This window comes from Lampetra planeri, chromosome 81 (assembly GCF_965212315.1).
Source record: "Lampetra planeri chromosome 81, kcLamPlan1.2.h2, whole genome shotgun sequence".
Classification (NCBI taxonomy): Eukaryota; Metazoa; Chordata; class Hyperoartia; order Petromyzontiformes; family Petromyzontidae; genus Lampetra; species Lampetra planeri.
The window spans coordinates 1,027,788-1,052,759 of record NC_136185.1 but is presented as its reverse complement, the minus strand read 5'-3'; the positions used below and the strand labels follow the sequence as shown (position 1 = coordinate 1,052,759).

Genomic DNA, 24,972 nt, shown 5'->3' with positions numbered 1-24,972 from the left:
TGACATTGTCATCCTCTCAGCCGACAAGGGCAATGCCACTGTCATCATGGATAAAACTACTTGCGTGACTTTATCAAAAGAACCAAAGAGTCCTGCAGTCACGAAAGCTTCAAATCAAGATCGAATTACAAAATGTGCAGTGGACACCTACAGGATATCTGCCCATGAATTGTGACGATGACTGTAAAACACCTCGAAGTATCAATTATATAAAAAAAAAATTAAACTTAATACAATATAGAACCCTAAATTATAATGTTCTAGATCATACACACGTGTGTTGATTAATCGCCACTCATTTCCCTCATGCTTTGTAGTTTTCCTGTTGCACACGTAACACCTGACACTCGTTCTTTTGCGACCCGATAATAAAATGTTGACTCGTTACACACGGTAAGTATTCTGTCCTTGATTTATTGTTGATTAAACAAAGGTTATTAAAAACACATAAAATACATTCAAATCCCCAGCACGAAAAAAAAAAACCACGTATTAACTCTTTGTAATTCTTGATGAAAAGAAATAATCTGATTTCAATGAAATACAAATAGAATGTAATCACGTAAACAATGTTCTGATTTCCCAACAAAAAAACAGCAGACGCACAGAGTGAATGGTGGAGATTGCAATTTGAAGATGTATTAAATGAGAACATTAATATAATTAATAAACCAGTAAAACCACCACATTGAACAATGATACTACCTTATAACAAATATAACTCTGAATATTTAAGTATTATCCCTTCTTCAGGACAGAGCAGTGGAGTGACTTTAAGTTGAATATCGTTTGAGAAAAAACTAGCGATTGAAAAAGTTGAGAAAAAATATATAATAATTTCTAAAGAGAAACCTCCCAATGTCTAAAACTACATTTCCAGGGGGTTCTCCGAGGATTATTTGGCTAATTAATTCTGGTATTTCTGTAGTGTAACCATAACAACTGCCATACGCATTCTTCCTATAGATAATTATTACGTGCATCCTGGTATTGTGCACCACCACGTCTAATATAAATATAGATTATGCTAACATTTCTAAAGGGAGATTTGGGCTATGGTGGCTTACAATCATGGAATTTAATGCAGGTTCAGACTTATAGACTCTTGGCACAATTGACGTTAATAAGCACATTAATTCCTGCACACCAATTAAAGCCGCACGATTAAAGACCATCGTTGCCTCCCGCGGGCTCATATTTACACCAATAGTTGACAAATATCAGGATACAGATACCATTAGCAAGCCTTTGATACGGAATTACGACAGACGCACAAACGCAACGTATACATATTGAACTTCTTTGGCACCATACATAGCCAACCACGCTAAATCGGAGGTGTGGGGGAAGGACACCAAACTAAACACTACAATTAGTTCTGATCACTTGCTCATTTTACCCATGTTCACTATCACGAGCTTATTTCCCCATGTTAACTGATGGGGCACGGCAAGGTCTTGCTGATGTGTATTGCCCCGTAATTTAAACCAAGGCGATGCCATTACTAACCTCGTGAAATATGCTATGCATCATGTAATATTTCTTGCAAATCCTTTTCCGCGTCCTTCTTGCTGATTTTTCCCCATTCTTCAGGGATTTCTGCTGGTTTCAGTTGTAGTGCTTCAGCAAACGCCTCGTTGTGTTTATACAACACAAACTTCCAAAAATACGGGATCTCCTTTAGCGTTGGGATGTCCCAATTTTGGTAGCCACTGACACTGCGATACTGACTGTAGTGTACCGGACGCCAATCTGTTTCACAATTCGAGAATGTATAGGAACTGGAAAACCAAGAAACCAACCTCGCTGGGATTCTGCCAATGAACACATTGTGATGTACTAAAGTTGTGCATACTTCAGCGGACAACTGATTCGTGTTGTATTGCTGCTTAAACAGACCGAGAGGGTAGTGCATCGTGGCCTTGTGTTGTCTGTGGCGATGGTCGGTCTCGTCACAAGGAGCCCTGCACAGGGGACACTTTTCACCACAGCCAGTAGCCACCTTGAAGATCTCCTCATGCGGCTTAATAGACAGATCTTTCAGCATCCCCTCAACATCACACGAGTCGCTGCATTCACCTATAGCACTCATCTCTCTGTCGAGCCATTTTTTTAATTCATCAGAAAACGTTCTCGCGTCGCATTTCTCGGATTGTAAGAAATCAGGAATAAGATTCAAATCATATTTCAGATGCATTTCCAAATGTTTTGAAAGTTTCTGAAAGGAATCAGATGGGGATGTTTTTGTTAGATGTGCAATGGCTTGCTTTACCTCTGCTGTAAGTTCATGATGGATACATTTTTTCAGATAGCAGATATGATGGTATTTCTCTGACTCAGTTTTTTTGTAGAGTTCAAAAACTTCATTTTTTATTATTTGTTTTACGTAATTGTCGGTATTCTTTGCAAAGTTAAGGTAAGCAGAATAATCGTTTTCTTGCAATAGTTTCTTGAGAACAAATATTTGAAGACGTTTAGGGTTACAGTTTGGTATATTTTCTGTACCTCTCTGAATATTTCGTGTTATTGTATCCCTTAAACGTTTTTTTACAGATTCTCCGAATGCAGGTTTAAGGCAGCGCTTGATGAATAATGAATATAGATTCTGAGTTCCATTTATTGCTCTAATATGGTCTGTGAAAATCGTTAAGTACTTTGTTTTAAGTTTTGACAAAGAGGTTGATAATTCTTTTTGTTCAAAAAATCGCTCAAGTTGGTTTGTGAAAGGTTCCAGGGCATTGTTACAAATATGGACCTTAATGTCCATCATAAATGTAGTGCTGTATCGCAATTTATGATGAGATGCTAACTTAAGAAGATTATCTATGTAATTCAGCAGATCATCCCATGCAGTAGGAGAGTAATCAGTATTCTCTTTAGATTTTTTCGTTACAAAATCTTCACACATTTCAATAATGTCCTTTGACCAAGAGGATATGCTATCGTAGTTTGAATCAATGACTGATGTGTCATTTGGGACTCTGTGTAAGTGTTCATTTTGTACAACAAATTGGTTACTGTGCAGTTTCCTCATAGATGCATGAAGTAATGAGTGCTTAACTGTTTCATCATTCTGAAGTATATTGTTACGCAGTCGATTTTCCATGTCGCATTTTATGTCCCTCTTTTCCATGTTAAAAGTTGGCATCTGTGCGATTGATTCTGACCACGTGGCATCAAAGTCAAGTTCAAGCTTATGCTCATCGAGCTTTTCATCTTCAATTTTTATTTTAGCTAAAAGTTTATAAACGTTTTCTTCAGCTATTCGATTGCACTCGATTTGCATTTGTTCAATTATGCAGTTTGACTTTTGTTGGCGAACAAACAAGTCACATTGAGAAAGAGACCGATTAAGAATTTCACTCATTAAATGGTCAGCATGCGTTTGCATGTCTTCAATGCTTCTTGCATGAATATTTAAACTCCCAGACTTGTTAATAAATATGTTTTTGAAGTGTTCCATGGTTCTCTTTTTCTCCTCCAGAATCGTTGTCTCGGCTTCTGATTTGAGTTTTGCATGCAAATCGTCAAGTTGATCTAAACATTCATTTTTAATTTTCTGCTCTGCTTCCTGTATCCAGAGAAATATATTCCGATGAAATTCTTCCTCCCACGTTGAATACGTTTCTTGCAGTTTGTTGTAACCATCAGAAACAACTGCATTTTTGAAATGAAATTTGAACGTGTTTTTCTTCACGTTGTGCCAAATATTGTCGATCAACTGTGTGACTTTTGAGAGGAGGCAAGCATCTTTCATTTCTGATTGTTTAGATTTGTTTAAAATGTATCTCTTTAATTGAAAAACCTTCTCACTATATCCATGACTAACTGGAGCCATACAGGAGCTGCATTGCAAAAATCCAGGTATTAACCAATTGTCTTGTCTCACATCGTAGTTTATGATATCGGTAAACTGAGTGGGGCCTCTGACCTCGACATTTTCTATTGTTGCAACAGCTTCAGTAATAATGTTGAGCTGATCAAGCAGTTCCTTCTTAGCTTGCATGTTGTTTTCTGCAGCAGATACATCTCCAGAATTTTGATGAACGAACACACAATGTGTTTTTTTTCCAGTTGACATTTTGAGAAAAACGCTTACAACCGTCTGCAGAATCTCTTTCATTTCCTCAGCATTTTCCATAGACAGATTAATGAGAGTAAGATCGCTTAATCCAATGACCACTGTTGCCAGCTCATTGTCATGTTCATGACTATTATCAAGTTTTGCCAGCTCAGATGATTTCAGTCCTTCTGTGTCAATCACCAGAAGAAAGTCAAACCCGAGCTCTGGCTTTAAGTCGTCGTCAATGGGGAGGAGCTGCATGAAAGCGCCGCGTGTGCAGCGACCACTGCCCACTGCGAACTGCAGCCCGAACATGGTGTTGAGAAGCGTGGACTTCCCGGAGCTCTGCACGCCCAGCACTGTCAGGACGAACACGCGCGGGTCCCGGCCCAGCTTTTTTAGGACTTCTCCAAACACGTCTGTGATCCAGTCAATGGGAATGCAGCCGGCATCTCCATCAAGGAGCTCCATGGGAACCCCTTTCAAGAAGAGCTCAGCCATAGCAGCTGGGAGACGCGTGTGATCATTTTCAGATTTGCACACCTTGGATGCTTCGTAGATCTGTCCAATCTCACGCATGAAATTCTCCAAGCCAAGTGAAGAAGATGACATAATATTTGAAAGTTTTTTTAACTCTTCTTTCACATCTGCAGTCGATTTTAAAAGTTCTTGGTATTTTCCTCGCAATGGAAAAAGAGCTTGTCTGGACAAAGCATCCAGTTCCATGCCCATGGACTGTAAGAAATACATCTTCATTTCCTCAGGAAGATCAAGAATTGCCGAAGCAAATGTTTCCATTGCTTGTGAAAGACCCTTTCCCGATTGCTGCTGCCTCAGTTGAAGTTTTCTGTCTTCAATTTCCCGAGTGTAATCCTCGCAAGTTTGATCTCCTCTCCTCTTTGAGCGACACTGCTCCCTGGACAGCTCTGCCCATTTGTGCCACAATTCTCCCTGGCAAGGCATCATAATCGCCTTAACTTCACTCAGGTTAGACTTGCTAATATTCCCAAGTATGCTATCAACTGAGTGTCTGCTTTTACTACACAAGTCAACATATTCATCTATCTCAGTATTCAATTCCTGTTGAACTTTTGTAGCCATTTTTTCTAAAGTTCTGGTTGAATTCTTACTCTTTAATATGTCGGTGATTGTCTTTTGTAAAGTAGTTTTATTTTTCTTTTCATTTCGATTTTCCATGAAACAAAAATTGTTTTGCTTCAAAGACAAGCTGTTGCAAAGAAGCCTCAGTTTTTTTAGGACTTTTTCATCTGTTCTATTTATTTGATCGATTGCCAGGAACATTGTGGAATTGGAATTAAAATTTGAAGATAAGAACCCACACTCTTCATCCCCAACGTTTTCAACAAAGATGAACATCGCATCAGAAGTCCGTTTCAGAACCTGGAGCTGATGTGGGTGATCTCTGATGTCACCTCGGAGATTTAACACTGTGAATATGTCAGGAAATAAATCCAACTGCGATTCCCCACATGGCAGATAGAAGCACATTTCCACCATGCCTTTTGAAATGGATCGGCAAGAATCACCACATTCCATGGCTCGGTGAACAAAGAACTCATGGTTTTCATTGCTAAGGACTGAGTTGATTCGCTCCGACTTAGAGACACTGCAGTCACCCAGCCGCACGAAGGATATTATTGGCATGGGAGTAGTAGCCATCGAATCCTCCCTGTATCCCTTTATGGCCTCTCCAGAATGCGGCCTCCACTTGTGAACAACTGGCCGCATGGCCCAGAGCAGGAAGGTGACGCTGCCCTTGCCTGGGTCGGGAAGCAAAAGTGGCAGCGCAAAATGACACCGAGACATCTTCATCATGAGCACCTGCTGCAAGAGGCTGTCACAGCAGAGAAACACCGCGGCGACCAGATCCAGTATGCTGACCGAGTCAGCTTCTGCTTCTGTGTCAGGTGACAATTCATCCAAAAAGGAAGAGTCTGGCGAGCGATCTTGTCTTAGTGACTCTGGAGAATCAATATCTATCGTCCTGGATTTTGCATTTGCTCTCATTATGTTACGTAGAAAGTGCATGGCAATGTTTCCCATTGATATTGATTCATCTCCGGTGAAAACAACTTTATCAATCGTTAGAACATCCCTAAGTGTTAATTTATTTGGATAGTATTTTGTCAAATTTAGTTTACATAGAATAGCGTGGAAGTCACTTTTATTTGTCATCACCGAGTTTATGTTCTGAATTAAATCAGTATCTTCCTCTTGACATTCTTCTGTTCTTCCAACTTCAGCACTGTTGGATAAACACATTACTAATAATGAATAACATAAATACAATTTTGTAAAAACATGACTCTACCAGTCTTACATTAAAGGTACAACGTTTGATAGAAGATAAAAAATCATAGTTTTAAACTACATTCGAAGCTTTCGTGACTGCAGGAATTACTCTTTGGTCGTTCGGCAAAGTCACGTAGAAAGAAATTAAAATATTGCCTTCCTTGAGAGCAACAATGACCATTCTATCTCAAACACTCAGGATTACTTCTGTAGATTTGAAATCTTGGGAGAGGGAGAAACTCTTAGCCTGAAAGAGACTGACACTGCAGTGATTGGAAGAATCAGACATTCGGTGTGAGTGATTGGCTGAAGTGCCATCTTTTAAGATGGGGGCCTTCAGCAATTCGCGTGGCCTGGCACAAGCAGTTAGGTGATGTCACCGCCTCGTAGTTACGAATAGTTCTTGTATGCAAACGTGTGTAGACAACTGCCTTTTTGTCCTTTCCCCACACCTCCGATTAGCACGGTTAGCTATGTACATTGCCAAAGAAGTTCAACACACACATACAAGCTGTATCTACCAGATGCAATCTACCAGGGACAACTCTTTGGTTCTTTCGGTAAAGTCATGTAGAAAGAAATTAAATTTAATAATAATAGAATACGACGTTTCGATTGCAACACAAGCAACCATCATCAGGTACAAATTAATGAGAAAACACACATAGTAAACTTGGAAATATAATGTAATACAACACAGAGATTCGGCCAACACAACAGTCAACACCCCAACTGGTTAGTTACGATTTTCCAAAGATTGCTAAATTTGAGAGAGAGACAAAACAGACATGGAGACACACAGACAGACACACAAGCAGAGAGACTCACACAGAGACAAACAGAGAGAGACACACACATAAGCACACAGAAAGACAACGTCTTTGTGTCGAGGCCTTAAATAGAGAGAGGGGGGGGGGGGGTTAGGGCAGAGGGGGGAGTTGTGTGGAATTCCTGCCAATAATGGATGGACGAGCTGGACACTGGACTTCTAAACAAACAAGCACGGAGCTTTGTGTGGAATTAATGCCCATAGCGGCCGGAGGAAAGAATCGACTTATAAACAAGCATGGTTTTGTCTCTCTCAAATTTAGCAATCTTCGAAAGAACGTTATCAACCAGGTGGGGTGTTGACTGTTTTGTTGGCCGACTCTCTGTGTTGTATTACATTATATTTACAAGTTACTATGTGTGTTTTCTCATTCATTTGTACCTGATGATGGTTGCTTGTGTTGCAATCGAAACGTGGTATCCTAATATTATTTAATTTATTTCTATGTGACTTTACCGAAATAACCAAAGAGTAATTCCTGCAGTCACGAAAGCTTCGAATCTAGTTCATACCAGGGGCAGTTTCAGCATTTTTACAGGCATCAACAAACAAGGAAGTGTGTTCATAATAAAGGTTTTTGGGTTAGATCGTGTAAGTTTAAACGTGTCGCAACCCTCCACCACCCGACACAGCCAGTAAGGTCTGTCACGTAAACAACGCGCCAATTAGTTACTACTTAGGCCCATCATTGGGCGATTTGCCAGAATAGTGAAGCAATCCACCTGCTTCCGGTCTTAAATAGAGCAGTACGACGTCATCACTGTGAACCCATCAGGTGCAGCGATCAGAGGTGGAGGAGGGGCGGGGTTATTATAATTATACAACATTAGCCCTCCTTTGCCAGGAGGTTTAATGTTGTAGATGCTCACCCCGAGCCCTCATTACTTTGATAGTGCATTGTCTTTGAGCTGTACGCCTTTTGGCGTCCTCTGGTCTAGCACCAATTGAGACGAGGCTCAAAGGAAAGCCGTCTCTGGTGTGGACCAATCAGTTTCAAGGACAATGCATATTTTATCAGTGTGTTTTTTTTGCATTTTAACCACAAGTATTATAGTTAATGCACACATGATTCCTTGTAAAAAGGTTTCAGTTTTTTTGCCAGAAAAAAGGGGAAAACCCCTATTATTGTAATTATATAATAGACTAGCAGGAAGTACAGTACCCGGTTTTGCCTGGGGAAAAAATATATTTCAAAACTTGTCTTCTCTTAAAAACATAACATATACATACACAAATACGAAGCTATTGTGAAAGCCCGGTGTTTAATTTGTCTGTCCACTTGTCCGTCAACAAAATTATTAGAGGCTTGCAGAAGTCCTGAATCAAAAAGTAATAAAAAGTGGGGGGTAGTTGATCTAAATGGTTTCCAAAAATTGTCGACCCCCCCCCCCTCAAAATATTTTTTACACCCCCCCCCCCCCCAGCCAATTTTTATTTTGTAGGCATATATACCTACACACCCTACATACAAGAGTCAGTATGATCTAGTGACTCTATAGTAGTATCCACTGACTCTACAGTGGTATCTACTGACTCTAATTAATAGTATCTACTGACTGTAGTAGTATCTATTGACTCTACAGTAGTATATACTGCCTACAGTAGTATCTATTGGTGGTGGGTTTAAGGACCCATTTATATTATGTATTATAAATTCCTGCTATTCAAACCCATATTCATTATAATCACTTGTTTATTTAAACCTCCCTGATTCAAACCACATATTAAGAACTTCTACTGCTGACAAGTTTTAGCAGTGCCATGCACTGGTGCTATGCACCATACTGTGCTCGGATCCACACATCAGTACATCAGACCAGCTGTATCAGGCCAAACGTGTAGAACCATGTATTTATTTATTGTGATTTCGTGCGCTTGTTTCAAAGGTTGACAGCTCACGTATAATTTTTGATTTCCGTATTGTAGTGTCCATGCTGATTTTCTCAGGGTACGTATGGTTACTATAATGCATAAATGACATACCATACTAAAGTTGTGATTATTGTTTGGAGATAATTTTACGTAGTTTGACAGCAGTATTATTACAAAATATAGGTAGAGGGGTGGCAATGCAAGCTATCCATTCACTGCACTGTGAACCTAGCAGTCTGCATTTGATTCCTTTCACAAATAACAGCAATGATGCAGCTACTAAGTCACAACTCGCAGTGGCCATAGTGGAGCTGTAATTATTTAATACACCCACGACTGACAGCGTAGGGAGGACTTAGCATTCTAACTATTTGGCGACTGTAGTCATAATGAAGCACATCAGAAGAAACACATACCTAACAATAATCGCGAAAGAAAAATAGCATTGATTACATTATAGATTACTGTACCCAATTTTACAAACATGTGACCGGATGATACAGGAGGGGCCACCCAGGCGGAGGGGGCTAGAGGGTGGTCACATGGTCCGGAGAGAACTCTCGAGAGCCTTTGGGTAATGGCGAGAGAGATCTCGAAGATGGGTGGGGCCAGAGGCAGATCCACGTCAAGTCCTGAAGAGTCTCCAACACGTTGGTAAATAAACGTGTTGCTCCTAAGAGAAGTCTGGGACTCAGTTGGACTAACTACACATGCACTATTGAACATCAACTATGTAAAGGCCACTGCTAGACATCTGTGAGAAAGAGCTGTGTAGCTCATCGGATTCCTCCAGTATAATATGACATTAGTGAGTTGATTGGAATCAAACTCAGGTCGCTAAATTCACAGCTCCCCCTCCCCCCCAAATGCTTAAGGTCTATGTCAAGGTCACGAGTGTAATACCTGCTCTGCAGCATTTTATTTGTATTTTCTGGGACTCCACTCTTGCAGCCAGAGGAGCTGGGTTGCTCACCATCCTTGCCTGCGCCATCTGTGACACAAAAACATAATTTGTACCAGAACTTAACACCTAGAGTTAATATAGATGTAGTGATGTATATTGGGTCACTACGGCATTTAGCGCCAGATACTGATAGAAGAGTGGAACTGCGAGTTCTAGATTTGAGCCTTTCTGACACCAGAGTATGTTATGGCATGGAAGGGGGCCCTATTGGGCATGGTTCTGGTGACTGTCAGAGAGAGGGCAGTTGAGGACGTGACAGTCTGGTTGAACCCGAGAGGGCACGTGACCAGGACAGAGTAGGAATGTGGGCCAAAGGTGGCGAGTGACACGTGATGTATGGCCCAGAACCTTTTGGGAGGACGGAGCGAGGCCATGCTCAGGGGCATAAAAGGGAGGTCCCGAGAGCCGATCGGAGCATTATTGTAGCCATTCTGTCGTAAAGCTTCTTTAACATGTTTAATCTCTCTCACTACACTTTCAACATCTGACACTGTTTTAGACTGATTACCAATCTAGTATATAATTACAATAACCCCCCCTCCGCCTCAAATCGTTGCACCTGATGAGTTAAATGATGACGTCACCCTGCTGCTGCTGCTCTATTTAAGACCGGGAGCAAGAGCAGAGCCTCACCATTCTGGCGAATTGCCTGATGATGCTGGATGCAATTACCAGCGAAACGTCGTACTCAAAAATTGAAAATGTTGTGGTTTCACTCTTCAACACACCGGTGGGGTAAAGTGAACTATTTGTCTTTTGTCAACGTGACACTTTTTTGCTGATTGGCCGTGTCGGGTGGTGGAGGGTTAAGACACATTTATAAATAACGCGATCTAACCCAAAAAAGTTTATTATGAATAATACTGGTCGCGAAAGCCTACATGTTAAAATATACTGGGTAGTGAAAAAGTATTGACAGAGTTGTCTTAAGCACTCTTGAGGCCATGGTTAGTGACTGAATGGGGTTAAAATAATTAACATTGCTAATTAACATCTTTAAATGCACAAGCATTATACAAAGGCAAATATTCCCCGTGTAGCCTTAACAGACTGTTGGAGCAAGTGCTGTTAGCGAGTAGCAGCGCCTATGAAGGCTGGAACGGCACACGGGGGGGTGGGTGGCCAGCATTATGCCCGGCCGCCTTTGTCTCCCCTGTGGCGATGTTTACACATCTTACCGGGCACTTATTTGAGGCCGAGTCGATCTAGTGGAGGCCAAGGACTGGTTCAGATAATCGCTCTCACTGGTGTTGGTGGCCGCGGCTGGGAATCTAACTTGGGTCACCGGGTTTGTGGCGCAGCGCACGAACCGCTACCCTACCGCTCCCCTACACACACAGCGTGTCTTGCAGGATACGGAGCTGCAGATCGCAGTTTAGCAAGAGCCATTGTTATACTGTACTATGTAGTCCACTCCTACGTCTATGCCCCCCCCCTGCCATAAACAAACCGCACAGCAGTTGTGCCTTTGAACCTTACCCACCATGGATCATCGATAGCTCAATGTTGTTGTTGTCTTGGTGTGGTCTGGGACTATTGTTGTTGTTTTGCTGCATTGCATCAAGCTTGCATTTGGTAATGACAAATCGGCACACTTGTGTGTGCAATTTGTATGCCATTTATACTTTATTTATATTTATTTTAGCGACTTACTTACCCCTTCTCCAGCTGTCTCGTCTTACACAGGCTTGTGTATCGATTTCTGCTGAAACTCGCCTACCAACCTTAACCCCTTACACGGCATCTGTAAAAGAGCTCCATAGCTCCACCACATTTCTCCTCCTGCAGTCTCAGTACAGAATCCGATTCGGATGTTTTGAGCCCATTGTATCTATAGTACCCCTATGGCTTACTTTACCCTCTCCGGCAAAACTACAGGAGGTGTTTATAAGATGATCAAACAGACAACGACTATCGCGACAAGGCATCATCATCGAGTCTACATTAACCACAGATCACGCTCGTGGTAAAAGAGGTGAGGTTAAAGAGAGGAGGTTTACTGTTATAGTTTACTGTTAAGACTAAAATTTGTCACAAAGCTCACAAAAGTAGTGGAGGATACTTATCGGTTTGAATAAAAGTCGGCTGTCATCTTAGAAATTTGATTTTAAAAAATTCCACGTAAAGTAAACAAATAACTTAAATCAGCTGCCCAGTTTACGCTGTTTAAACAAGAATAAGTTTAAACTTAAACTTATTCTTGAAGACTTCAAAACCCAAGTAGTCACCAATAACACTGTGTAACAAAAAAAAGTTTTTTTTGTTCGTGGGTACCAAGTGTTATTTGCTAACTACTTACGCCTCAAAAGTACAGAAATTGAGTTTTATTCCCCACAAACTTTGCTTTTGTGACCAGGACAGTGATATTTAGAAATGTACCTCTTTTCAATGAGAAAACGTGGTGTGCATTTGTGTCATTCCTTCACGTAAAGTCCTGGTCACAAAAGCAAAGTTTGTGGAGAATAATAGCCATTTTTCTAGACTTTTTATGCATAAACAATAAGAACATATGTTCTTGGTTCTTTCGGTAAAGGCACGTAGAATGGAAATAATAAAAGAATGAAAATAAAACATAATAAAAAAATAACTTACTACCCAAGAAAAAATTGTGTTACATAGTGTTACCACTACAAGGCGCCATCATCGAGTCTGCATTAACCACACATGATGCTCATGGTAAAACACACAAACCACATGCTTTGGTCATAATGACCAGGTACCTATTGTCCTTGCGGCCGTCTGAAAGCCACTGGAGCTACGCAATTGTAAATCATCACCTACATTGAACACGCATGTCTTTAGAACTGCTTCTTGTGTTACGGTTGGCTACGTACGGTGGCAAAGAAGTTCAACATACACACATGGGTACCGAGTGTTGTGCACCTTACCTGTGTCCACGAGTAAGCAGTGGGGCTTCTGCGCGACGCCCACTGTTTGTAACGCCCGTCCCGTGGCTTACCCGTCTCGTCTTGATCGCACGGCTCCATCGCAGAGCTCGAATTCGTGCAGCGCCTCAGCCCACGGGCGTCGCCGACCCAGCCCGCTCCGCCACCTTTATCCGTGTACACCTGAAGGGGGGTGGAACGCCACGCAGCACGTCACAGGCTCCCTTCCAATCAGAGAGCACCGTCACGCGAGGGTCGCGCCCTTTATAAGGGGGAGGCGGCGAGGGCGATTCGAGCGTCCGACCGGAGCTGCGGCTGCAGGCGGCGCCTCGCGGGGGGAACCTCCGTTCGAGTTCCGGCGATGGAGCAACGCCACCAAAAAGAAGCCGGTAGGGTGCTGGAGCGCGTGCTCTTGAGAATGAAGCGACAAGGCAATGCATGGACGCATTCCCTACACGCGTGCGGCGTTTGCCTTTGCGTACGTTTACGCGATGGTAGTCTATGTAATATACGCTACACTACTATACTCGACAGAATTATACTCGACACTACTATGAACTACCATACACTACACTGCTCTACACTACTATACAACACACTGCTATACTCTACACTACGATATATCATTATACACTGCACTGATATTTTGAAAACAAAGTTCTTTAGTTTGAGTCTCAATCGGGCAACCTCCAGGTGTCATAGGTGTTATAGGCTGCGGGGCACGCGTTGGTTGGTAGCATAGGAGAGTGCAGCAAACCAATTGTTGTGCAGTCCTCGGTGCCGGATTTAAGCAAACGCCAAGGAAGCTGCTGTAGCTTCGGGCCTCACATTGACGGGCCTCGAAATACGAAAAAAATATTAATTTGAGTAACAAATTTGATGTAAATTCCGAAATGACAAAAATATACAGGCATTCCTCGATTCACGAATTTTTAAGTATTTAATCATGCAAATAGGCGTATTGCAAGAGTATATATGTTTAGTTAGATACGTTTTTCGTTGCAAATTCCCTTATTTATTATTGCAAATTTTAATCTATACAGTAATATTTATGTTTTCGTTGACCTTTCTGTTCGCATAATACATTTTCGTTTGTTAATGCTATGGCGCCTCTTAAGCTTGACATAGCTTGACAGTACTTCTATACGGCCACCTCTATGCTACCCACTTTCCAGATTAGTGAAGTATGGTCAAATAAACCCCCACGACCCATACGGCGTGGGGAGGCCATCACGCAGCAGTGAATTGTTATCCGGGGCTGTAGGAGATTACGCGTTTTCACTAAATAAACCGTAGGTTAAATTTCCATTAATTCACCTGCAGGTCGAAGTGGGATTCGGATACAGAATTAATTGAACGTGGAGTGAACGTTCTGTTCCACAGACGGTGCGGACAAGAAGAGCGAGCAGCCGAGCTCCTCCAAAAATGCAAACTATCGACTATCGAGCAGGTACGAGTCTGCTCAAGTTCACACACAGCACGAAACAATGACATCGTATTTAATGTTGAAATTAAATATGCCTTTATTACTCCTCTTTATATCATGAGTCGTATACATCACTGAAGAGGTGCCCAGTTACTTTGTTATCTGACAGAAATTAATACTTTCCAGGTTTATGTTTGTATTACGATTTTTATAGATATACACTCATCAACAATGCACACAAGGTAACTGAATACAACCCAATTGCCATTGTCATTCATTTGTCTCTTTCATCATCATCATCCTCAATCAAAATCGATTCGCTACTTTGATGTTGTAGTCCCGCAGTACAGCAACCCATATTCGCACCTACACACGAGCTGATTCCAATGCTCCATTTCCTCGGTGGACAGCCCTGCCCTATGTGTTCCTAACTTTGGCTGCCACCACTCACCAGCCATCATCCCTGCTAGCGATGTAACCTGCCCAAGCCAACTGCTCTTAATAGTCACACGTATGTCTTGAATCTGTTATTATATAATATCTGTCTTCTTGTAAACAGAGCCAAGCATGTATCTGCATATTATCCCTCCCTTGATCTTTCGTTCTCTATTCTTCATTAATGCCCAAGTTTCTGAGCCTTGTCATAGCAGGTGTAGGGTGCCTTCATTGCGAAGTGGATTGACTATGGGTGATAGTGATAATGATACTTTATATATGTGAGAAAGTCCGTCAGCTATAATCAGTGAAAACATCACACGTCTTCAACAGAAGCAGTAAGATGCTGCAAAGGAGAAAAATCTACTTCCCAAAGAGCACAGGTTGACTTGGGGATTCTACATAATGCCTAGTGTGAAGCAATTATATTACTCTTTGGTTTTTTCGGTAAAGTCACGTAGGTTAAAAAAGGAAAACGAAGACAAATAAATTAAATCACGACGTTTCAGAGGCAACACAAGCCCCCGTCTTCAGGTGGAACAGTCACAGAAAAATGAATGTATCAAGTGAAGTGAGCTCCAAGATACACAACCTTATATACTGGTTAAGGGGATGGGGAGGAGCCAGGATGGGCCGTGGAGGGGGGGGGGGGGTTATACGCTGGTGAGGTAAACCTGGAGCTTTGTGATGTCGATGGCAAAAGTAGATAAGCAAGCTAGGATTAAGCCACCTTTTATTCACTATGAGATCTCTTTTACCAGTGGCAAAATATAGTAGTAGGTTTTTACCCTTTTAAACTGGTACAAAACTGACACCTTTATTCAAGGCATCATGCTTGCAATAACCAACAACACAAGTAGTCAAAAAAGCAAACAAAAAGAAGCAACTCTGATGATGATAATGATATGCAGAGTTGCTTCTTTTTGTTTGCTTTTTATCATCGTCAGAGTTCCTTCTTTTTGTTTGCTTTTTTGACTACTTGTGTTGTGGTTATTGCAAACATGATGCCTTGAATAAAGGTGTCAGTTTTGTACCAGTTTAAAAGGGTAAAAACCCACTACCACCTTTTATTATGCACGCCGGTGGGTTGCAGGCAAGCAGTGTGTGAAACGCTAAACTACTATGGCTGTACAATTATAAGGCAGCTAGAGTTTGGTTTGGTTGATGACATTTTTCCAATTATTGCTTGATTTAAAACCATCCTCTCGGTTGAAGTTGTGTCTATGTTTGTATATCTGGATGGCTTCATGAACAAATCTTTGGTAGTATCCGGGAGGTTTGCAGAGAACTTTGGTATCGGAGAACACGACATCATGAGAACCCGCTGTGTTGAAACAATGATCAGCTACGGCCGAATTAATTCGTTCTTCCATGTTTCAAATCTGATTTGTGCTCGTGAATTCGGTCAGAAATGGCGTTTCGTCTCCCCGATATAGCAGTCGCCACATGTACAACTCAATTTGGAAACACTGGGGTACTGCAAGTCAGGAATGACATCCTTTACGGATGGGATCAGACCGTGGATTTTGTGTACTGTATTGAATCGGACCTGGATCTTGTGTTTGTTTAGAATTTTGAAAATATTTTTGGTAACGCCTGCTATGTATGGCAACGTGATGATTTTGATCAGAGTTTCAGGTGGTTGGATATAAGGGGAAGCGGAAGAGAGCTCGGGAGCTCTCTTCCTCCCAGCGCACTGCCTGTCAGCGGCGCGCGGGGGAGGTTGAGAGAGAGGAGACACCAGTAACCACCAGCCGTGCGGAATGGAGTGCAGCCATGCCAGAGAGAGAGAGCGGAGCTGTCCAGCTGTGAAAGAAATAATAAAGACGAAGACACGAGCCCAGATCGTTATCGCAGTGGTTTCTTTCACATCTCTGATAGTGTTATGATACTCCCCACGAGATATGGAAACAATTTATTGGCCTTTATCAGCAGCAAGAGTTTGGATATCTTTATTTGCTCTCAATTCTCTTAAGGCTCTTGCCTTACTGACACTATTTTGTTTTAGCAATTTACAGCAATACATTATTTTGGCAAACTCATGCCTTTGCTTTGGATAAAATTGGTCGCGAAACCCTGTGTTAAAATATGCATGCAGTTTATGTTTAAACGCAATATATGTTATGCATCCTAACTCTCTTAAATATTTATATTTTCTGTAGTTAATGCCACTATTATGCCTATATTTGATTGTTGTGACACCATATTAACACGTAGCGTCTACATCTACCTTGAAACATATCATTCCATTATACCACCTTTTGTTTGCCCTGGACAAACCCCTATAGAACTTATCATTGCAACTTGTACCTTAACTCAAATCTGTCCCCTCTGGATATCCAGAGAGACCACCACTGGGCTCCGTCTACATCCTAAAGTTCCTTTTTAAACAAATTCACCAATTACCGAAAGGACCACTTAGTTCCTCGACATCCCTCGCATAGCCTCACAAGTGCCTCTTTATTCCCACTAAATATTCTGTTCGCTGAACTTGGGCAACAAAAATTGTTCTCCAGTGCTATTCTACGTTTCTGGAAAACTCTTGCCGCTCATTTATAGTTTGGTTATTTTACATTCCCCCTGTTTGTGTTCCTATTCGGGCGAGACGAAGAGCTTACTTGAATAAGTGCCTGTTTTGTGGCACCTTTTGCTCCCACATTGGCACTGCCTTTTCAATTCGCGTGTGTTTACGTCTCTGTTCGACTAAAGTAGAGCCTTCTTGCATTGCACCAGTACCTGCATTTACATGGTACCTTTTGCTGTCATGTTATTTTTGTGTGTTTTTCTTGTGTTTTATTTACGACCATCAAGCAGCTCGTTTGTAAGTTGTACAATATTCCTTAAGGACTTTGCTGTAGTCGTTGTCTGCAACTTTGAAGATGTTTTTGTCTTTTCTTTGTTGCTGCTGCTGCTGTGTTTATGGCATCACGGATCTTCTGTGTGAAATTGCCAGGAAGCTGGCTAAATGGGGCCATCATCCATGTAACGAATCAAATCAACTCGACCTATAACTTATTCACACACACACTGATATGTTCATAGTCATTATCTTGCTCAAAGTTAACAAAACAAATTTCATTCAAATATTCCACATTCTTGCATTGTTTAAATCACTTGTCTATCCATGAATATGTAATCACTACAAACCCCCATACTCTTAAATACAAAGTTAGTTCCCTTAAGTGGTTATCTATAACCTAGATTTGAAGCTTTCGTGACTGCAAGGATTCATATTCTTAGGTTTTTTCGGTAAAGTCACGTAGGCAAAAAAGATGTAACTACACTTATTTGGACCATCTTATTTGACAGACAACTATTACAGGTTATTGATAGACAGCCAGTTTTGTTTTACCAGGTTTAGTTTTTTCTTTTTTCACACTATTGTTATGTAGGCTAGGCGTAGTCACAAACCACACCTCTCCATAACAAAGGCTCAGTCTTTTGTTATGCAGTCTATTCTTAGTCTTAAGCCGCACCTTACCATATTAATAAAAAGTGTGCCGTACTTGGCCCTTCCCCTCTTCAACCATTATATATACGGGGTGGTATTTCTTGTGATCTCTCATTTACTTGATACAGCTATCGTGGCTGTGACGGTTCCACCTGAAGACGGAAGCTTGTGTTGCCTCCGAAACGTCGTGATTTTTTTTATTTTACTTTTATTAGTTTTAATGTTTTACCTACGTGACTTTACCGAAAAAAACCTACGAATATCTTTAACCTAGTAAGCAATATTCTGGCAAACATTTGTTAAATGTTCATCGAACTTCTCTCCCTGGAGTTGCATCACCTTCTCTCATCTGCCACATGTAACTGGATGATTGTCTCTTTGCTGTCCTACGGCAGATGTGCTCTATTATAAACATCTTTGACTGCCTCATGTGACTCCTGATACATAATGACCGCCTTTGTTCAAAATACCTTAGCAGTATTGCTATTTACTATGAGTATATTTTGCATCTATTCATTCATTGTGCCATGTATGAATGTGTTATGTTTGTTGTTATTATTTTAGTGCTGAAGATGGAAGTAAAGAAGAAAATCAAGAGGAAGACTCTTATTTGTCAACTAAGAAAATAGAGTCGGTGATGACAAATAAAAGTGACTTCCACGCTATTCTAAGTAAACTAAATTTGACAAAATACTATCCAAATAAATTAACACTTAGGGATGTTCTAACGATTGATAAAGTTGTTTTCACCGGAGATGAATCAATATCAATGGGAAACATTGCCATGCACTTTCTACGTAACATAATGAGAGCAAATTCAAAATCCAGGACGACAGATATTGATTCTCCAGAGTCACTAAGACAAGATCGCTCGCCAGACTCTTCCTTTTTGGATGAGTTGTCACCTGACACAGAAGCAGAAGCTGACTCGGTCAGCATACTGGATCTGGTCGCCGCGGTGTTTCTCTGCTGTGACAGCCTCTTGCAGCAGGTGCTCATGATGAAGATGTCTCGGTGTCATTTTGCGCTGCCACTTTTGCTTCCCGACCCAGGCAAGGGCAGCGTCACCTTCCTGCTCTGGGCCATGCGGCCAGTTGTTCACAAGTGGAGGCCGCATTCTGGAGAGGCCATAAAGGGATACAGGGAGGATTCGATGGCTACTACTCCCATGCCAATAATATCCTTCGTGCGGCTGGGTGACTGCAGTGTCTCTAAGTCGGAGCGAATCAACTCAGTCCTTAGCAATGAAAACCATGAGTTCTTTGTTCACCGAGCCATGGAATGTGGTGATTCTTGCCGATCCATTTCAAAAGGCATGGTGGAAATGTGCTTCTATCTGCCATGTGGGGAATCGCAGTTGGATTTATTTCCTGACATATTCACAGTGTTAAATCTCCGAGGTGACATCAGAGATCACCCACATCAGCTCCAGGTTCTGAAACGGACTTCTGATGCGATGTTCATATTTGTTGAAAACGTTGGGGATGAAGAGTGTGGGTTCTTATCCTCAAATTTTTATTCCAATTCCACAATGTTCCTGGCAATCGATCAAAGAAATAGAACAGATGCAAAAGTCTTAAAAAAACTGAGGCTTCTTTCAAACAGCTTGTCTTTGAATCAAAACAATTTTTGTTTCATGGAAAATCGAAATGAAAAGAAAAATAAAACTACTTTACAAAAGACAATCACCGACATATTAAAGAGTAAGAATTCAACCAGAACTTTAGAAAAAATGGCTACAAAAGTTCAACAGGAATTGAATACTGAGATAGATGAATATGTTGACTTGTGTAATAAAAGCAAACACTCAGTTGATAGCATACTTGGGAATATTAGAAAGTCTAACTTGAGTGAAGTTAAGGCGATTATGATGCCTTGCCATGGAGAATTGTGGCACAAATGGGCAGAGCTGTCCAGGGAGCAGTGTCGCTCAAAGAGGAGAGGAGATCAAACTTGCGAGGATTACACTCGGGAAATTGAAGACAGAAAACTTCAACTGAGGCAGCAGCAATCGGGAAAGGGTCTTTCACAAGCAATGGAAACATTTGCTTCGGCAATTCTTGATCTTCCTGAGGAAATGAAGATGTATTTCTTACAGTCCATGGGCATGGAACTGGATGCTTTGTCCAGACAAGCTCTTTTTCCATTGCGAGGAAAATACCAAGAACTTTTAAAATCGACTGCAGATGTGAAAGAAGAGTTAAAAAAACTTTCAAATATTATGTCATCTTCTTCACTTGGCTTGGAGAATTTCATGCGTGAGATTGGACAGATCTACGAAGCATCCAAGGTGTGCAAATCTGAAAATGATCACACGCGTCTCCCAGCTGCTATGGCTGAGCTCTTCTTGAAAGGGGTTCCCATGGAGCTCCTTGATGGAGATGCCGGCTGCATTCCCATTGACTGGATCACAGACGTGTTCGCAGAAGTCCTAAAAAAGCTGGGCCGGGACCCGCGCGTGTTCGTCCTGACAGTGCTGGGCGTGCAGAGCTCCGGGAAGTCCACGCTTCTCAACACCATGTTCGGGCTGCAGTTCGCAGTGGGCAGTGGTCGCTGCACACGCGGCGCTTTCATGCAGCTCCTCCCCATTGACGACGACTTAAAGCCAGAGCTCGGGTTTGACTTTCTTCTGGTGATTGACACAGAAGGACTGAAATCATCTGAGCTGGCAAAACTTGATAATAGTCATGAACATGACAATGAGCTGGCAACAGTGGTCATTGGATTAAGCGATCTTACTCTCATTAATCTGGCGATGGAAAATGCTGAGGAAATGAAAGAGATTCTGCAGGTGGTTGTACATGCTTTCCTAAGGATGACGGTGGCAAATAAAAAGCCACATTGCGTGTTCGTTCATCAAAATTCTGGAGATGTATCTGCTGCAGAAAACAACATGCAAGCTAAGAAGGAACTGCTTGATCAGCTCAACGCACTAACGAAATCTGCTGCTGAAATGGAGCACAAACAGCTGTACTATAAAGAATTCAGTGATGTTATTAAATATGATCTGATGCAAGACAACTACTTCATCCCTGGATTGTTCCATGGCAGCTCTTGTATGGCTTCGGTTAGTGATGGATACAGTAATAAGGTCTATCAATTAAAGAAATATCTTATCAGGTCATCTAAAGAGAAAAATGCGTCAGAATGTTGTTGCACAATATCAGAATGGAGTCGGTGGATAAACGACCTTTGGCGCAATGTGAAAAATGAAACATATATATTCCAATTCAGGAACACACTTGTTGTTAAAGCCTACAATGAACTGAATCAAAAGTTTTCAGAATGGGAGTGGATCTTCCGTAAGAGCATGATTGATTTCTTATATAGTGCAGAGCTCGGCATCGAAAATGCCTCGCAAGAAACAGTTGATAATGTGTATCAAGATTTAATAAAACAAGCTACAAAAGAAGCAAACGATGGTAAAGACATGATTATAAAACACATAAATGATTTATTTGAACAAAACTTAGACTGTTTCAAAGTTGTTGTGAAATACAAGGAGGATCTTTGCAATAGTGCTAAACACTTACAAAGAAAATTTCTGGATAACACTGTTGATAAATGTGCAGAGTGTCTCTCGAGGAAAAAATCAAATGCATTTTTAGAAAAAATAAGTACCGATTGCTCCCAATCTATATCAGAAAATGTTAAAAAGCTTCTTAAAAAATATGAAGGAAAACCTTTGGGAAACGAACAGCTTAGACAGGAATATGATCACATTTGGTTAACATCAGTCCCTCAAATGACAACATTTACCATGAAAAAGCATGACATAAAACTTGACATGGAAAACTCCTTTCGTAACAACCTAAATCAGCACGAAGGAATGGTAAACGCAATATTAAGTAATTCAACTACAGATTCCTCAAACAAAGGTACATTCGAGGTAAAAAATGAACATCTAGCCAGTTTGTCTAATAAACTTTTACCAACTAGTCGTCTTGTCACCGACCCTCAAGAATTACGTAACATTTCAGATGAATTAATAGAAAAATGTAAAACTTTTGTCGAAAGAAAATGCAACATTAATACAGATTACTGTCCGTATTATTGGGACGAACTGCTAAAGAATATAGATGACCTTTTGAATCAACAATCTGATAATAAATACAACATTAAATTCATAATAGACATTAAATATTATAATTGTTGCATTGCTATTGAACGTTTCACAAGCCACCATGAGACCTTTTTAAATCAAAATGATCCATCGATTAAACTTGAAGAAATGAAAGAGAAGTATTTCAATAACTTCACAGCTTTGTATGAGGCTGGAAATAAGAAAGACAAGGAAGGGAAATTAAAGTGGTTGACTGCATTAATTTACAAAGACTGCATTTGCCCTGCAGTATCAAAATACTTAAACAAACATCTGGGGGAAATTATATTAGATCACATGAATTTTGTATCTTATTCCCAACGTAAACCTCTTCAATTGAATGCTCTCTTGCAACTGTTGGAGGAAGATGATAGTTCACGTTATCTACACTTTTTAGACGACAATGACAGTTTCACAAAATCGTGGATAGAAAAAAAAGTTTTGGAGTATTCAAAAGAAAAACAGAGAAATATGCGCCATAATATATGCCACTTAAAATATACCATTTTCAGTAAAATGGCAAAACAGATCAAGGCATCTCTGATAAATGTTGAAAAAGATATCCGAGATGGGACATTGGAAGGAATTTTATATTACATAAATGGAAAATTGGAGGTGAAAATACAGTTAGATTTAAAAACTGTTCGTGGTTTCTTACAACCTGAGGAGACATGGGACGCCAGCACGTTTTCCGATGAACTAAATCAATGGCTCGACAGAGACATGAGCGCATTCGGCAAATGCAGTGACTCGTGTGACATTGAAGGGATGCTGAAGGTTCTATCCGTGAAGCCGCATGAGGAGATCTTCAAGGTGGCTGCTGGCTGTGGTAAAACGTGTCCCCTGTGCGGGGCTCCTTGTGACGAGATTGGCCCTGATCACAGAGAACACAAGGCCACGATGCACTACCCTCACGCTCTGTTTAAGCAACAACGCAACACGTGTCAGTTGTCCACTGAAGTATGCACAACTTCTGTAGCAAGAGAAGCAACGTTTTGGTATTTCGGACGCCATACATTCAAAAATTCAAGTACATGCTGGGAAGATGTAGAATACAATCAGTACCGCACTGTCAACGACTACTACAGTTCCTGGAACATCCCAGCAGCGGCAGACAATGAGATCCCATCCTTCTGGAAGTTCGTGCTGTGTAGGCACAATGTGAGTTTGGCTGCAAAACGACAACTCGAGCCGGCAGATATTCCTTTTGCGTGGTATTTCATCAAGGACGTGAAGCAGGAAGTGATCCAGTTATTTTCTGGATAAAGGGGGCAAAGCCAGATCCCTTTAAAATCTACCACATCTCCCAGAGGAACATATCATAAGTTACTTATTTTAATTGTGCGTTAGTGTGTTTGTGAAACGAATCCTTTATGTGTGTGTGTGCACGTTTCTGTATGATGACACGAGTCCCAGGCTATTGTCAGCTTGCCTCTCCATCAAAAGGTGCTCCTACCAAAGATAGCCAAATCTAGATTTGAAGCTTTCGTGACTGCAAGGATTCATACTCTTAGGTTTTTATTTTTATTTTTTGGTATTTTATTTTTACCGAAAAAAACCTTAGAGTATATAGCCAAATCTGGCTGTCGCCTGATGAAGCTAGCTGTAATAACTGGCGAAACGTCGTACTAAGATTATAATTATTGTGGATTTGCTCTCCAACACACCGGTGTGCTGTACTAGTGATGAATTGGCATATTCTGCGTGATCCACTAACCCTTGCTTCCAAAGCGCTAAACTAAGAGTGTACACCACCACGCTCAAAAATGGAATGTGTGATTTGTTTTGATTTAAAGCTTTTTTAATTTCAATTAAAAAAAATTCTTGTTGTGGATTTCACACCTGATGATGATTGCTTGTGTTGCAGTCGAAACGTCGTGAGAATTTTTATTGTTTTATATTTCTATTATTTTATTATTTCCCTTCTACGTGACTTTACCGAAAGAACCAATAATATTTTGTTTTTGTGTGTTGAAATTATGCAAATGGTGTTGGCAGAGAAAATTATCTGAGGCAGGATGTGGAGTCCTCGATGGATTCGTGCACGAGAGCCAGGACACCGTTTCGCATCCAGATGACTCAATAGTCTGCTTTGTATTTTTAACACTAGCTGGTGGATGGAGTCAACACGGTAGTATGTAAAAGCATGATATGGTAATTGGGTGGTTTGTAATGATTGCACAGTTACTCTTTAAAATTACAAACATTTAAATATAAATGTTGTTACGGTTGTCATGTATCCTTAGTTGGCCAGTTAAATCGCATTCATATCGATAGGCCTCTATTTTTAAAATAATTTGCATTTGGTGCATGCTTTTTTGACAGTGGTTTGTATTTACTCTGCATCTAATCGAGCTTTCATTTAACCACATACTATACGAGTGGGATTTAATAAACGGTGGAAAGATTATTGGAAACTGTGTCTTGTGGAATGCATTCTTAAGATCGTGTCGCCTAACACGCATTGCTCAGGAGAACCAGCTGTGATAATGTTCAACACAGAATAAAATCTCTCCACTGTGGATGTGTTTTTAAATCCTTTATATTAAGTTCACTTGCTTGCTTGCTTGCTTTCTTGCTTGCTTGTGCGCTTACGACCGTGCAAATCTTTCGGTCGTTTTTTAACCCACTT

At 40.9% G+C, this 24,972-nt stretch overlaps 3 protein-coding genes across 4 annotated transcripts in view; 2 read left to right on the top strand and 1 right to left on the bottom strand.

Moving 5' to 3' along the window:
* LOC144738291 (uncharacterized) overlaps positions 1-24,972 on the top strand; it is a 121,175-nt gene that overhangs the window by 13,674 nt on the left and 82,529 nt on the right. The window lies entirely within an intron of this gene.
* On the bottom strand, positions 395-13,110 carry LOC144738313 (interferon-induced very large GTPase 1-like). 2 transcript variants are annotated; one of them, XM_078621322.1, is made up of 3 exons: positions 13,001-13,110; positions 9,981-10,068; positions 395-6,329 (listed from the first exon to the last, which is right to left on the bottom strand). In XM_078621322.1, exons 1-3 carry the CDS (start codon positions 13,026-13,028, stop codon positions 1,523-1,525), a joined length of 4,923 nt encoding a protein of 1,640 aa, XP_078477448.1. In that variant the 5' UTR covers positions 13,029-13,110; the 3' UTR covers positions 395-1,522. The 2 variants fall into 2 exon arrangements, with proteins under 2 accessions (XP_078477448.1, XP_078477449.1); XM_078621323.1 differs by having other exon boundaries at positions 12,930-13,020.
* Positions 13,233-24,862, top strand: LOC144738314 (interferon-induced very large GTPase 1-like). The gene is made up of 3 exons (XM_078621324.1): positions 13,233-13,315; positions 14,310-14,376; positions 18,803-24,862. Exons 1-3 carry the CDS (start codon positions 13,288-13,290, stop codon positions 23,604-23,606), a joined length of 4,899 nt encoding a protein of 1,632 aa, XP_078477450.1. The 5' UTR covers positions 13,233-13,287; the 3' UTR covers positions 23,607-24,862.

Coding starts and splice junctions, on each gene's coding strand:
- LOC144738314 (XM_078621324.1), top strand. CDS start 13,288: ATGGAGCAACGCCACCAAAAAGAAGCCG. Junction 13,316..14,309: donor ACGCCACCAAAAAGAAGCCG/GTAGGGTGCTGG, acceptor TCTGTTCCACAG/ACGGTGCGGACAAGAAGAGC. Junction 14,377..18,802: donor AACTATCGACTATCGAGCAG/GTACGAGTCTGC, acceptor TTATTATTTTAG/TGCTGAAGATGGAAGTAAAG.
- LOC144738313 (XM_078621322.1), bottom strand. CDS start 13,028: ATGGAGCCGTGCGATCAAGACGAGACGG. Junction 10,069..13,000: donor GTGCGATCAAGACGAGACGG/GTAAGCCACGGG, acceptor TTTGTGTCACAG/ATGGCGCAGGCAAGGATGGT. Junction 6,330..9,980: donor AATAAAATGCTGCAGAGCAG/GTATTACACTCG, acceptor TTTATCCAACAG/TGCTGAAGTTGGAAGAACAG.